Raw genomic sequence first — 14,992 nt, 5'->3', positions numbered from 1 at the left:
TGCATAAAATGCAACATTTAGAATTGTGAAGAGTGACGTGATTGTTGTCATTGTGCTGCTCAGATATGTTTTGAATGAAAGAGCCGTAGAACGCAGTATACAGAATGGTGTCCGGCATGGGACCTTTTTAATCATTCTGATTGGCTGTTGTCTAGTTAGTTAAGATCAGCAAGATGTTGATTTTTACTTAGAATTGTGCTGTAGTTGTGATTCAGCTTCAGAATATGATGTTCAAATTGCATTGTACAGTACATTGCAGAAAGCAAGGTCCATCCATATGTCTACATCCCTTGACACATGTTCCTCACCTCTCCAGAGGACAAAACGTTGTTCATGTACTCAAGGAAGGACTCCTCTTTAATTTCGTTGTCTGTGAAGAGAAAGCTCAGGCCTTTTCCAAGCAGACCCGCTGTCTTGTACAAACCTTTTAGATCATCCATCAAGTTAGTTGTGTTGTAGGAACTGGAAAAAATGAATGACATTACTAAACACATAAAGTTGCATCTGAATGAATTACAAAATTGCGGAAAGTGTCATTCATTTTAGTCGTTCAATTCTAATTGTGAAACTCAAACTCAATGTCTGTTAATGTCAATAATTTTATTTGTAATGATGATGGCTTACAGCTAATAAAAACAAATTCAGCATCTTATACAGTTTATGTGAAAGTTGAATAATTTAAAGGAATGGTGTCAGATGATTACCACTTAATTGCTTGAAACAGGCCATCTGAACCTTTAAATCGTGTTTAATAGCCTCCAGAGTTGTTGTTCAACAAAGTGCCATTGTCACTCTAAAAATTATTATTGCTGTAGACATATAAAGGAATTTGTTTAAGTGCCGCAACGCTGGTATTGAGCTACAGATAAATCGTAGACAACCTTAAAAGTGTCGTAACTGGGCTGAGGAGAAAACAGAACTGGACTATTTGTCAGTGTCAATTTTGCATGGCATTTGTAAATGAGTGCTCCAGTGTTTTTGAATCGCCAAAGTAAAAGCAGCTGTCCTTTGGAAAATGCTGGAGTTCTTAATATTTGCCCTTGGCTGGGAAGCTTTGAGGGATGCGTCTTTGATTGCCATTAATGACCAAAATCTTGTCAGCCATCAAAAGCAACCTGGGCTTCTAACGTCTCAGCCTTGTCAAAAGCTGATTAAGTCCATGCCATGATGTTCTGTATTGTGGAAGCAAATCATGCAAACGGAGTGCCAATTAGTGTCAACTAGTTTTCTCAGTGTGTAGCAATTTGGATGGACTGCACTCCCAAAGTAAATTTCATCATTTATGCATGACGCAAAGCAGTTCTGCTCCACTCACTAATAAAGAACTTTGTGTTACTATTCTTGCAAAATGTAATTACTACAGTTCTCATTAAACAATTAAGTTTTGCATCTTTTTTTTTAACTACATTTATGTGCGTGAAAAGTAATAGTACCGTGTAAGAGTGATCTGGAAAATCTTGTAGCCAGCGATGAATGAGGCTAGTCTAGTTAAGCTCTGTTTTCCTGAACCTCCAACACCAACCAACAAGGCATTACCTCCAGGTGTCCGAATAATCCTTGAGACCTTATTCAAGCGCACAAAAAAAATCACTCATACAAAAGACAGCATGTTATTGGACACCTTTTACCTAAAAAGTTAAATATCAGCACATTTCATTTCAAATCATGCAAGCAGTTAGTAAAAGCAATACAAGCGGTCAATAAAAAAAGAACACCAAACAGGGGCTGCGTGAATAGTTCAAAATGAGGCAGACATTACCTTGACCAAATGTATCATTGCATCCTGAAAGAAGACCATGTCCATGCCAGTACCCCTGACACTCTCATTGTAAAGACCCAAGAACATGTTCAGTCTTCCCTTTAAACTGTCAAATGTCTCAATGGTCTCGTACACTTTTGGTAAATCCATGTCAGAATCTTCTGGCTCCTCTCCTGTGATAAAGATATTTCAGATTAGGCCTACTAATTATGTTGTTTTTATAAAGTTGAACGAATCGTTTTATGTTACCTGATGCTTCAGGTGAGTCTCGTAGAAAGTCAACAAAGTAGCTGTCCACACCAACGTCTACTATGTTCTTGTGCTTCTCGCCAAGAGTGTCCCCTACCACTTTTGCCAAAGCCTGATCAAACCACTCCACTTCTCCAGGCATGATAAATCTGTCCGCTATCACGCGTTTGCATTCATGCTTCCACAATGCCAACAGCACCTGAAAAATAATTGGCAACTGCAATAAAGCTTCATGTAATGACCTCAGGTAATGACCTAGCTGTAAATGAATGTTGTTAATATTTGAGCATAGTCAACAACATTTCATGAAAGCACACTAAAAACATTTTTTGTTGCTTTGGTTGGCCACTGCTTATTCCAAACTGTAATTACACTTGCTTGCTTGCTCCACACAAAAGACTAGGTCTGCAGCATAATTACTGGTACACTTTTAATTTCCTTTAAAAGTTCAATAAATTCATCACAAAAATTGAATAAACATAAGTATTATTGCATAATAGATATATTAATTCCCAGATAATATAACGCAAGACACCTTATAAGCCTTTAATTGAATAACAAGGTTGTCTGCAGTATTTGCTGTATGCTAATTCTCATTTTGTATACTTTAGTGTCTCAGTCAATTTATTGAAAAGTCTCACCTGGGTGGAGCTGACCACCTCTGCACTGGTGTTAAGCATGCCTTGCCAAACCCTGGAGAGATCCCTAAGGTTGAAGATGTAATGGAATTTGGCAGGAGTTGGAAGCATCTTAACTTTTGTCATCTGCCAAAGATGGCGAGTCGTAGACACCAGTAAGGTTATTGTACCTCGAACATCATCAGCAAAACCTCGGCATGAACAGAAGTAGCCTTCACCAATCACACCTGCATGAAAATGTTGATGGCATAAAGTGACTAACAAATCAGAAGTCATAAACGGTAGCATTCGTTTTGTCACTGACAACAAATTGGTGACTATATTAGATACAGATTCTAACTCGACTGGTTTCATGATTACCAAAGATCTTGTCAATTGAAGAATTGGAGGGCAGTGTGCAATTAAATATGGAAAACTGTCTTTTGAGTCTCTGTGGGATGTCATTACGGCCTCCTCCTGGATGGATCATAGCTGCCAGGAACTGGACATCAATAATTCCAGTGAATTCCCCTGGTTTTTCAAGATTGAAGAACCCATTCTGGTCCATTAACTGACGGACAATCTCGTTTGTCACCTGTGTCCAAGACCAGAAGTACAGTGGGGATTATTTGTGATTTTTCTTTTCAAATGTTACTCTAATTCCAAACCTGATCACCCCACTCGTTGATGACAGGCATGTTGATATCATCGATGAAGATTGACATTTTTTTCCCAGCTGGGGGTCCATAAGTGCTCCCCATTCTCTTATCCACATAACTCTCAACAGTTCTCTTCAAAAGAAAGAACAGGACACAATTTAGGGAAAAAAATCTTAAGAAGCAGATGAGAATAAAAAATGGAGATGAAAACAGAACTGCTGCAGGATATAATCCATCATGACAGCCTGATCAATATACTGCTAAGCCATGGACAGGGACAAGACAGTGGTCTCACCTTCAGTCAGCAGATTGTCAATCAGGCGCGCAAATCAATGTTACTTCCTATACCCGTCCGTCTCTGGCTGATAAAATCATTTAAATCTAACTTGCTCTTTTTAAGGAATGACAGATGTTGAGCCTAGAGCATTGTGCACGGTAGGTTGAAGCTAAATGCAGCAGAAGACTAAATTATTCAAGTCTAAGGAGCTGGATGGTTGTACTGCACCTGGAATATGAGTGGTGTGGTGGCAGAGGAAAAATTCATGCTCTTTCCCATGTGTGTCTCAGGATGGAGCTTTGACATGTAGCTCTTAATCATGACTGTCTTAGCTGTCCCTTGCTCTCCAATCAGCAAAACGGCCTAAAAAACATGATGCAGTGTTAGTCAATTTTGTGAGTTTTACAAAATTCTGAAGACGCCGCATAAACCGCAGCTCACCCCACCCTTCTGTATTGCGGACTGTGCCCATGAGAGAATGGCTTGGCATTGACCTGATGATGAGGGTCAGAGCTATTTTGAGCTCAAATCAGAATTTTAAAACCCCTTCCAAATGTTTTATTTTCACTTGTTTCACTTGCATGCATGCTCACACAAATAGGACTTGTAATGAATTCCATATTGTAACGAATTTAAAGGTCTTTTCAGACTGCACTATTTCAATCTGCTTTTCAAGCATAGCAGCAACGGGTCATGCTGTGATGTTATCGATTAAAACTGTGTAAGAGATGGTTCTATTTAACAAGAAATAAGCCTCTCTACTCATCATACAGAATTCGATTCGAAGGGACTCTCAAGCCTTAGTAGAGATCTGTGGAGTGATAAGTATATGAACAAAAGGATTGAAAAATACCTATCAAGGAATTCATCAAGCATTTTGGGTATAGACCCCTTAGTTGCTCCTCTGATTGTTAAAACAAATCTGGGAAATGTCTCCCATTATGCCATTCATTTGGTCGATCAAAAGTGTTAACACTTGAAGTTGAAGTAAACTGAACTGCAGCAGTTGACATGACTCAACGAGATGAAAAGAGCTCTTCAAGCGGTCCCAGGACCAATGATAACATGACTGGGAATGCACTGGGAAATCATTGTATAATCCATCCATTATCCATACCGCTTGTCCCCACGAGGGTCGCGGGCGTGCTGGAGCCTATCCCAGCTGACAATGGGCAGTACGCAGGGGATCCTCAACTGGTTGCCAGCCAGAAATCATCGTATAATGTAATGCATAAATTAAAGATCTACATGCCCGATCAGAACCTGAGAGCGCTGACTTTAAGGGTAAAGTGACTTCTATCTTCTCACAAATGTTGAAATGTTGAATGAATGAACAATTTCAACAGACACAAAAAAGGTGCCAATTAACTGTGTTTATATCGTAAAAGCACTCAAAATTATTCAAAACCTTTGGCTCATAGTAATTTCTGACAACACCGACCTACTCATTGTTGACAAATAGATTTTTGTTGTTGTTCACCTTGGCCTGCTTGGCGATGGTCTGTATCAGGAAGTCAGTTCGAACATTGTCTACATTGGGTACCAAAATGGAGCTATACTCTGGGATTATTTCTGATGGATACACATATTCCTCCACTCGTGTATTCCAGTGGACCCACTGACCTACAACAAAACAAATGTACATACATTACCACTCACAACAGTTTCCTACATATAGCGATGCATGGCTGGGCGGGGAATCATTCTAAGGGTATGCAGCAAGGCAACCTAGCTGTTAACATGTCACAGTTTTGACCCAATCGTTATGTGGGTCCCTGTGTGGTATTGTGGTATCGTACGTACGTCTGTATGTACGTATGTACTATGTATGTATGTTATCCAGGCTTCATGCCTACCGTCTGTTGTGACATGATAGTCGAACATGGTGTCCTCACTGTCAGGAGGGATGTCAGGCAAGTTTAGATGAAAATTGTCATTTCCTCGTAGCCACAGCTCCATTTTTTTCCGGTCATCTAGTTCAAGGACAGCTCCTGCGCTCCACATCATAGCAAATGCATACAGGCGCTCCAAGTGCTCTCGAGATAAGTCGGCACACTGTTCCTGTGAGGTAGCACTTATCATTACTAAATTACTTTTATTATCATCATCAAAGAAATGTGCATTGGTCTTATATTAATATAGCACATGCTTAATGGCTTGTTGCACAATAATGAGGGGACTTACAGGCAGTAGATAATATAGAGTGTTTGTACAAAATGCACAAGCACTTTCTGTTTGACCTTGATGCATATTCATTAGTCTGGCTTTACTTGCTTCTTCTGAGCTAGGAACTGAGGGATCCACGTAGCGTAAACAAATAATGAAACAATAATGGCATTCTAAACAACTGCATTAAATTGTGGCTCTCAATGCAATTTCACCTCACATTTGGAGTTCCTTCTTATACCGCTTCAATTAATGCCAATAATATTATTTGTTTTAATGTATAAGGAGATAAGCGCATCAGACCCTGAACCTGATTAGAAATTTTGAACTGATCAAACCCACCTTTGTTGGGATGAGTCCCTGCAGCATGTTGATGCACTGCATGATGACAAAAGCCTCAAGCAGCTCTATTTTGAACTCAAGTGACTGTACACAGAAGCGGTACAGTCTGGTGAACGAGGAAGAGAAGAGGTCCCTCAGAACCTCTACCTCCTGAGGGCAGCGTTTTTTTAACCACCCCTGGACACACGTAAGAATGTTAGTTTTTAATAAACATTGTCCAGCTTTATTTTAGGAGTAATATGTGTAAAGAACTTAGATTTCACTGCGTTTCATACTATCATCAAAACCATGGTCATTGTTTTGTACCTCTAATATCGGGCTCCAGCTGAGCACAGACGAACTCATGAACACCATGCCGTTGCGTGAGACAGTGGCTGGAGAGGCATTGTCGATGTTATGCGGCTCAAAAACCACCTTACAGTTGGGCGCCATTGGTATTCGGTCTCCATTTGCCAAAGTAAGAGTTTTGTTGTCATCCAAGACCGAGTTAAGATTCTCTATCCAGATGGCATCAACCGGTCCATCGAGGACAATCCATATGTGTTCTCCTGAAAAGATAATTACTTTTACTTGAATGCTTTGGCTAAAACTAAAGTACTGAGCCAGTGATGAACAAGGAAATAATGGGAGCACAATTCTCAAGCAAATTTGTAATACGAAAAAAAATCTGTTGCTGCAGTGACTTGTATAGCACTCATGCATGACCCACATGAATCTTCTTGTGTGGTGAGCAGCAAGCAGCAAGCAGCAAATAAAACGTGCACACATGAAAGCAAACACATATACTGTAAATTCACACAAGCGTACACATGCATCTGTAATGAACGCCCAAGGAAGATAGGAAGATAAAACAAACTCTGGGGTGCTGAGCTAGGGAGTGCGAGGATGTCCCTGGGCAATTAAACCTTTCTGTGACATACAACTTACTGATTTTCACACAGATCCTAAAGAAAAAAAATGCCCCTTCATCTGCAAGGACCCAAATGAATCTTGAGAGGAATCAACTCTGAGCTCTATAGGGATTCCCTTTCATGTTTCCGCTGTTCTTCATGTTACTAGGCAAAGAGGATGAAGTTCTGAGGCCATGATATCTGTGCTTCATTGAAAACAACCACTAGCTGCCTCCCATAGAATACAGGTCAGAAAACGTTTGGTATCACAAAGGAAACTTTAAAACCTTTTTGATGATGAACCAGAACTCGCAGCATTGTCTTTATTACTGTTATGTAAGAGACTCGATAAGAGACCACAGATGTGGCAGGGAACCTCATAGCGACTTCAAATGATAATGCACCTGCTCACAATATTCTGACCATCCGACAATTCCTGTAGTTCCAAGTACATCGGATGCTGGAGCAACGTCCCTACTCAGCTGAAATGAGTGATTTTTACACTTGCCAAAACTCAAGGGGGTCATCAAAGGAATCTGCTCTAGAGACGTGGACAATCTCAAGATGGAAGTGACAATAGTGCTGCCCAGAAGAATCCTTCGAGGACCACATGAACGTGGAGCAGAGTAGGCTGCTAGTTTGTAGTTTGGATTCAAAAAACATATCATAAATTGCTGTCGTCAGGCTGGAACCTTTCAATTCCAGACCTTTCTTTGCCTTCAGTGTTTTCCTCCAGAGTGTTGAGAAAATGCCATCGGTCCAGTCATTTGTGGCCACATCAAGTCGTCCAAACATTTGAGGTGCTGTGATGGCTTTGGGGTTCATGCGCATCTCTCTGTGTGGTTGACCACACTCTAGGAGAGGAAGGATATTATATAGAGACATGCAGAGCTCTTTTCAGAAACCAAATGTGTAAAATTTGCAGGTCTGAGGAAATGTTTTTCTTCCTGGGGTTGTCTAAATTGATTTATAGTAGATTTTATTTTTGAAAACAGCTTTTCATTTGCACATTTCAAATGTACGTATAAGCAAATGTGGCACTGCATTGACCTCCCACCTGTCATGGCTCTCATCAGTGTATGGATACAAGTTGTCTTTCCTGCCCCACTGGGCCCCAGAGCCATCATGCCATGCCGGACCCTCTGAGTCTCAAATAGTTGGATGACTTTCAGTTTCCAGGGTGGGTGACAAATCAGACCTGCATCTTCCACCTGAAGAGAAACATTACTTTGAACACCAGTATGTACATTTGGCCAAAATTGAATGAAAGTTGAATGAAATATAGTTCATAGACAATGATAACACTCGTTTGTTAAAGGGTAAGAAAAAGTTTTAATCCTGACCTAAATTGCTCTCTCTTTCTTTCTAATCATCAAACAAAATCATGATCAGATAAAGATAACCAGAGGGAACATAAAATGACATTATTTTCCTGTCGGCCAACATTTTCTTCAACCTTGCACCGACCCACTCAATTTTCTGTGGCATAACACCCTTGTTGTTCACATGCAGAAACTCATTTCTACCTGTTTGTCAATGGCTGCCTCAAGTTCAGGGTAACCTGCTTTATCAAGCTGAATCCCTGGGAAGAGGTCCTCAATCAAACTCAGGAAGAGTGGCTCATCTTCATCAATCTAACAAATATATTCATGTGCAGATTCATTATTAAGTTAAGGCTTTATATTGTTGTTCATTTAATCATTCAGACCGACCAGCTTTGAGAGATTCATGTCCCTGAGAACCCTCATGACGATGGTAGACTCAGTGTCGCAGGGATTGGCTCGTTTGGCTGCTCCCAGAGTTCGCAACACGGAGAGGATGTTCCGCAAGCCAAAATCATAGTGAACCTGGATGATTTAGTCAACAAAGTTATTTCATATCACTGCAATACGTCTTTCTTCTTCTAAGATTCTTTTGATCGCCAATTCTAGACAACTATGGGAACCTCAGTACATCGTTTTTATAAATCTATTGTAAAATTCCAAACACAAACTAACAGTTAATAAAACAAGTTAGGTATTCAAGAAGCCAATCCAAAACCAGTATGAGAGGTGAGGTGATCAGATTTAAGATGCCGCTGAAAGGTACTGACAGATTCCCACCTGAGGAAAGCTTGGCTGATCCTGTCATCTTGATTATAAACAGATATTAATGAACAGGCACAATTGATGTAATTAAATTCCACATAACTAACAATCAAACAACAAAATTAACTGTTGGAAATTTCAGACCTGGGTCTTTCTTTACCTGCTTGGAGAGCTGCTCTTCACAGAGCTTGTAGAGCGTGAAGAATTTTCGAGCCAGCTCCATGTTATCTATGAAGCCACAGCTGGCTAGCTTCACTCTGATGATAATTTGGCGGTCAGGAACCATCATGGCCACAGAGCGAAAATTGATCTTTAGGTTCTCTGGGAGTTCTTGTCGCCCTGCATAACCCGGGTTCTGAGTGTCCAGGTAAGACAAGCATACACATTACTGAGCACCTCTTTGCAAAGTCAGCACTTTATCAATTTCTCTCTAGCAATTTTAATGACGATTAATCTAAAATCAGTGAGAGTCAGCCATATAAAATATTTATTCTGATTTTCCAACAACTAAGTTGGGGTGCAATCATTTGTGTTGTAATGTAAATGATTATAACGTAAAACTGGCTTGATTTCTTAGCTTCCATAGTATTTTGCTGAATAAAAGAGTGAAAGAGCTGATATAACTGATGTTAGATTAAACCAAGCCTTTCCATATTTTTTTACAGACCTGACAAAATTGGGCCAAAATCTGCATATTAATAGAGGCGCTATGCTGGCAGTTGCTCAAAGCATGAAAAGTGATGAAAGACCAAGAGATGACAAAAAAGCCACCATCTGGATTGATTTTGATTATAAATGTGGCAAAATATCTTACAGGTATGTCCAGTACACAGAGAGAAAACTTCACTTTAACTTTCGCTCTCCCTTACTCAGGATTGACTAGATTGCTTTGTAAGATGTAGAAATGCTGATGCCTAACTGTGAGGCATTTAGGGAGCTGCTGCACATTACATTATTCCCATGTATGGAGGAATGCAGAAAACAAAATGACACTGACCATTGTTATAAAGATACCAAATTCTGGATTCATCTCCACATTTTCTCCATCAGTAAAGACAAAGTTTTTTCGTCGTTCTTTCTTGCAGGTGAGCAATATTGAAATCTGCTGGGCTGCCACCGACAGGACGGGTAGGTCAATGCGGTTGAATTCGTCAAAACAGCCCCATGAACCAGACTGAGCAAGACCTATCAATCATATGCACAGGCCTCTCACTGATTAGTTTGCTTTAAATAAAGTGATGGCACAAGCCGTTATCTTCTGTAGTCAAAACACAGCACTTGATCTCGTGTTATTTGTTATTTGTTTATGCTTACCCTTGAATATTCTTCCTAGACCTCTGAAGTCCATCTGGTCAGAACAGTTGAAGACTACCACATACTTCCCCAAACAGCGCCCCATATCCTTAATGGTCTCAGTTTTACCTAAAACAAACAATGAGTTGTTGCATCAGAATAGAGATTCATAGATTTGCACACATACCAAAAACCAGATTCAACTGTGTCTGTGTCAGTAATCCAGGTAATGGCAACTAGTTGTTAGTTTTTAGTCGCTGAACTCAATTAGTTTCATGTTTGTGAAATTAAAAGTGTATAGGTATATTTGAGTGTCTCATACCTGTTCCTGCAGGACCTGCAGGTGCTCCACCCATACTCATACAGAGAGCCTGGGCAAGGGTGATGTAGCACCTATGCCGTATACGTGGACATAGAACAGATTCACTTACATTCACACAAGTTTACAACTTCTTGATATTGCTTCCTGGAAGAGACAGATTGTTTTTATGTGAAGTTGCAGCGCTAATGGATTATGATGATGCCCGTGAGTGAGGTTGGAGGTTACCATCAATAAAGAGCAAATTTGAGCCTTTTTGATGCAAGACTGTCCTTCCACTTGTATGCAACATTTTTTTATGTAGTCTAGAAAAAATCTGAAGCCTTTCTTGTCTGAAATCGTCATTGTTTGTCATCAAGCTGTTGTTTCTGTTTTTCAAATCTGAGACTATAGCTGAGTGAGACTCAAGGGCGGGCAATGAGAAAGTACAGAATGGAAAAAATGAGTGGCAGACAACAACAGCAGTGGACATTGGCACTGCAGAAAACAAATGAAATATTTTAAGCATGGAAAGATGTCAGGAATTTTTCTTTTGCTGTTTTGGCATTGGAGTGCATGAAGCGTGTTGCCATGTGTGTTGCCGAAAGATGCTGGCAGCTTACTTGCCGTCACTGCTGTTGTTACACATTGCTTTCCCTTTGCTGTGTATGTCAAAGCATGCTTCTAGGTTGATTATTGTGTCTGTCTGTGAGCGGTTTTGTGTCCAACAAATTAGTCCCTGTCACTCACAGTGATTGACTGTTGTGTAAAGTATTGTGTAAGTATTGTTCACATCAAGGCATGGTTAGCAGTAGACATCAAGTCCAATAGTAGGATGTGCAAGTTGTTTTAATGTATTAAGCTGGTTAACCCAAACTTTACGCGCATTGAGAACCAAGAATCAGTTATTTCACTCTGGTTACTTTCTCTACTTTCTGGCTTACTTTTAAAATGATTACCAATTCATACTGTACATTTAATGTTTTTAATATTTTCCAATATCCTTAATTTATGAATTATGATTACAATAACGGAGAAAAAAACTATATGGGAGTTTGCACATAAACAAACACATGGGAATTATACTGAAACCTAACCTGAAACCTAAAGCTTATTACCAGAACCAGTCAGTACTGAGGGTTGCTTTAAAACAATCAATCGCTCAAACAGCAAATCCTTTTAGTCAATCTCAATATATTCCTGAACAGGTGTGCTCAAATATTGATTCACGCCACAAACTAAATGGTTAAACAGCACGGTTGGATTGACATCGTGCAGGTTAGATGTTAAAGCGCTCCGTAGCGGCAAAAGTACGATAGCTGACCTCTGAGGTCAGGAGTACCCATTGGACAGTTCGGAGGTGTAGGAGGACTTACTTTCAGAGTAATAATCTGTGTTTATTTTTATTTTCAGTTACCAAAAACAGAAAACACAGTAGTTAACAACACAGAAGGGCCCTATATTAGACTGGTGCCCGTCCTTGGTGTAAGCCTGAGCATAACTTAATTTTTTATTCCAGCGCAAGTCTAATAGTAAGGTTGGCTTTCTTTTTATCCCCAGTTTGCTCTTTTGTGTACTTTATTTAACCTCATGTGTGGAATTTACCTGTCAGTCAATGGTGTAATCACAAGCCTTTCAGTGCAGCCCAAAAATTCATTCTGGTAAAGGAAGCCTACATCTGTGATGTTGATCATCATTTTGTCAGAGTCCTCATTGAAGTAGAAACGGCACTGCTTCAACCACTCAAAGTCTCCGGGGCTTTTGACATGCAGCCGACACTTGGTAACAAAGTGAACAAAGAAGCAAGAGGACAAATAAGGACAAAGAGTTAACAATCAAGGATGCCAGTTTGGGCTTCATGAAGGGATAGTGGTTGAGATTGATGTTACAAAGAGGAAGTAAGAAGAAAAAGAAAGAGACAAGACAAGGTTAGAAATGTGTTATCTGTAAGAGAGTTAATGTAGATTAGAGATGATGAGAAAGATGCAAGTAAAGTAGCTATTATCTGAACTTATGTTTTAAAGTGGGAGCAGTAAGAAGGATGACTCTTGGGTTGAGTCGGGAATGACAAAAGAGAGAGTGAAGGCTGAACTGAAGATTGGAGGCAGACAATATTTTTGAAAACCTGGGTCAAATTAAATAAAGAAATAAATTAAGGGAAACAAAACATAGTCCATCAAATAAATGTATTTCTTGTTCTCCTTGGTGACAAGCAAGGCAATTATTGTACCCGAAAGAAAGCCTTTCATAATCCCCACACACACACGCACACACAAAAGGCTGAATATGTTTTTCTCTGTACTCTTTTCAGATATCTGAATGGTAGCCTGACAGCCCAAGCCTGGCTTGTTGATACAAAGAGTGATTTAACAGTTTCTTCTTAGCTATAGAGCTTATAGAGCTCTCTTCAATTTCAAAACATTGTAGAAATTGCATTTCATGCTTAAATTCTCAGATCCATACTTACCAGGTCATCAAATATGTCCCTCTGGTGAACATGAATAGTGATGAGGGTCTCATATTTGGTCCGCTCAATGGAACTTAGGTCTCTTGTGGTCATATCGATCAGTGTATTGAGCAGATCTAAAAATATTTGATTGGTTTTAGCCATGATACGACGATCGTATCGGGCATTAGTGAGAGCATCCTCAGAATCCCTTGTCCATATCATCTGGATGCCCAGCAAACCAACCTGCATAAAACATCAACAGACTATAGTCGATTTTGTGTCTTTTTTTTAGATTGTTGCACTGTTATTGCTTTTTTGATTGTTTTCCTGTTCTTTCCCTGTTGTGTCATCCACACCCTAATTTTTTAATCAATGTCTGTCTATCTTTCCACCTGCTCTCCAATTTAATGTAGCTAGTGTTCCCTCGCTATTTCGTGGTTTACCTTTCGCATCCTTAGTATGGCTGCGTTTGACTCACTTGAGCAGGAAAGGAGTTGAGGAAGTCGATAAGCTGGAAGGCAGATTCCTGAATGGCCAAGACAGCCTGCCGGATGATCATATGTAAAGACCTCTGGGATTCTTTGAGTAGGGCATTGAGCCAAACCTCAACATTTCCCTCTGCTGTGACTGGTCGATCCAACTCCATAGTCTCCCCCTCCCGAGATGACACGGCCAGGATGCGGTCATATACCTGCCGTGTGTGATACATTGAAATAAGAGAAACTTGAATATGGTAATCCTTTAAATTGGTATACGATCGACCCCTCCATACTAGTGGTACAGCACCCACAGATTTGCATATTCGCAGATTTTATTTCAACATTGTTTAATATTTTGGAGGGGTTGGTCACATTTTGAAAGTTTATTCGTGTTTTTTTGAAGATTTTTATGGGTTTGTAAAAATTAATTCACTTCAGTGGGCCTCCATTATATGCAGACTTTCGCTATTCACCAGCAGGCCTTGTCCCTAGTGAGGGTCGACTGTACACATGCACAGTATGTACTGCAATGTCTTTTTCACTTCAAAAATATTCACAAAAAATCACCTTGTCATGAAATCTGACACATTTAATGTTGTCAAAGACATTAAGAAGGTGGGCTTGGATGGTATGGGAGTCTGAGGCTTGACCCAGGATCTCGAGCAGTGCAGGGTCAGACACAAAGAAGAACCGAGGAAACAGCAGACGCTTCTTCTCCAAGTAGCTGTTGTAGCATGTTAAGATAACATGTAACACATATAAACACAAAGTTTAAAACACCAATAATTTTTGAGCATGGACTTTAACTGGCTCTCACCCTGTCAGAGATTTCTGGCAGATCTCGAGTTGTTCCAGAAGGTGTGGAAGCAGCTGTCCCATTGTCTCATCCCCAACACATGACTGGATCACATTGGGCATATCATGGGCCCGTGTCATGATCTTCACCCAAGATTTGTCAATGTTTGAGAAACGTTTTGCTTCCTGGTGGATGATAAATAGGTCATTTTTGTTTTCTTTTAATTTAGGCACTTCAGGCATTTGACTGAAAATCCAAACAAAACACATATTTCTCTGGGATTTGGGCACCTTGATTGCCGTTTCATATGAAAATCCCCTTGATCATTTTTATGAGTCAATGCAATAAATGACACTTGTAAATTTAATGATGTTCCATTTTTGCAGAAGTGGGAATATTGAAAAATTCAACTACCTTCGGAAGTTGTTTGGCAATGTCTCCCCCTACAAACACAGCCTCTAGGTAGATCCATAGATTCTGGACAGTCATCCAATTTTCTATAATGTCAGTGGTGTTGGACAGATTCAGTACCCATTTCTGTATCTGGGCTTTAAATGGAGTATTGTACCTGGACAGAAAGGAACATCATCCTGTTAGTGCCACACTTTGAGTTGTGGTGATAAATGCCAAA

General features: G+C 39.9%; 1 protein-coding gene across 2 annotated transcripts in view; it reads right to left on the bottom strand.

Annotated features, from left to right (window-relative positions):
- The window catches only part of dnah5 (dynein, axonemal, heavy chain 5), a 56,128-nt gene that overhangs the window by 25,547 nt on the left and 15,589 nt on the right, over positions 1-14,992 (bottom strand). For both annotated transcript variants that reach the window (XM_037273088.1, XM_037273089.1), the window contains exons 35-60: positions 14,776-14,929; positions 14,383-14,546; positions 14,133-14,289; positions 13,565-13,777; positions 13,105-13,329; positions 12,243-12,415; positions 10,662-10,732; positions 10,361-10,468; positions 10,044-10,231; positions 9,207-9,401; positions 8,672-8,806; positions 8,486-8,593; positions 8,017-8,170; positions 7,667-7,813; positions 6,376-6,617; positions 6,070-6,246; positions 5,418-5,622; positions 5,042-5,184; positions 3,790-3,924; positions 3,294-3,416; positions 3,007-3,220; positions 2,650-2,873; positions 2,009-2,207; positions 1,760-1,932; positions 1,434-1,564; positions 309-462 (exon numbers count right to left, since the gene is read on the bottom strand). In XM_037273088.1, the coding sequence (XP_037128983.1) occupies positions 309-462; positions 1,434-1,564; positions 1,760-1,932; positions 2,009-2,207; positions 2,650-2,873; positions 3,007-3,220; positions 3,294-3,416; positions 3,790-3,924; positions 5,042-5,184; positions 5,418-5,622; positions 6,070-6,246; positions 6,376-6,617; positions 7,667-7,813; positions 8,017-8,170; positions 8,486-8,593; positions 8,672-8,806; positions 9,207-9,401; positions 10,044-10,231; positions 10,361-10,468; positions 10,662-10,732; positions 12,243-12,415; positions 13,105-13,329; positions 13,565-13,777; positions 14,133-14,289; positions 14,383-14,546; positions 14,776-14,929 (4,312 nt within the window). The remainder of the gene's footprint in view (positions 1-308; positions 463-1,433; positions 1,565-1,759; positions 1,933-2,008; positions 2,208-2,649; positions 2,874-3,006; positions 3,221-3,293; positions 3,417-3,789; positions 3,925-5,041; positions 5,185-5,417; positions 5,623-6,069; positions 6,247-6,375; positions 6,618-7,666; positions 7,814-8,016; positions 8,171-8,485; positions 8,594-8,671; positions 8,807-9,206; positions 9,402-10,043; positions 10,232-10,360; positions 10,469-10,661; positions 10,733-12,242; positions 12,416-13,104; positions 13,330-13,564; positions 13,778-14,132; positions 14,290-14,382; positions 14,547-14,775; positions 14,930-14,992) is intronic.

Source organism: Syngnathus acus, chromosome 16, assembly GCF_901709675.1.
Source record: "Syngnathus acus chromosome 16, fSynAcu1.2, whole genome shotgun sequence".
NCBI classification, from domain to species: Eukaryota; Metazoa; Chordata; class Actinopteri; order Syngnathiformes; family Syngnathidae; genus Syngnathus; species Syngnathus acus.
The sequence above is the reverse complement of the archived record's forward strand: the minus strand, read 5'-3'. Positions and strand labels throughout refer to the sequence as shown.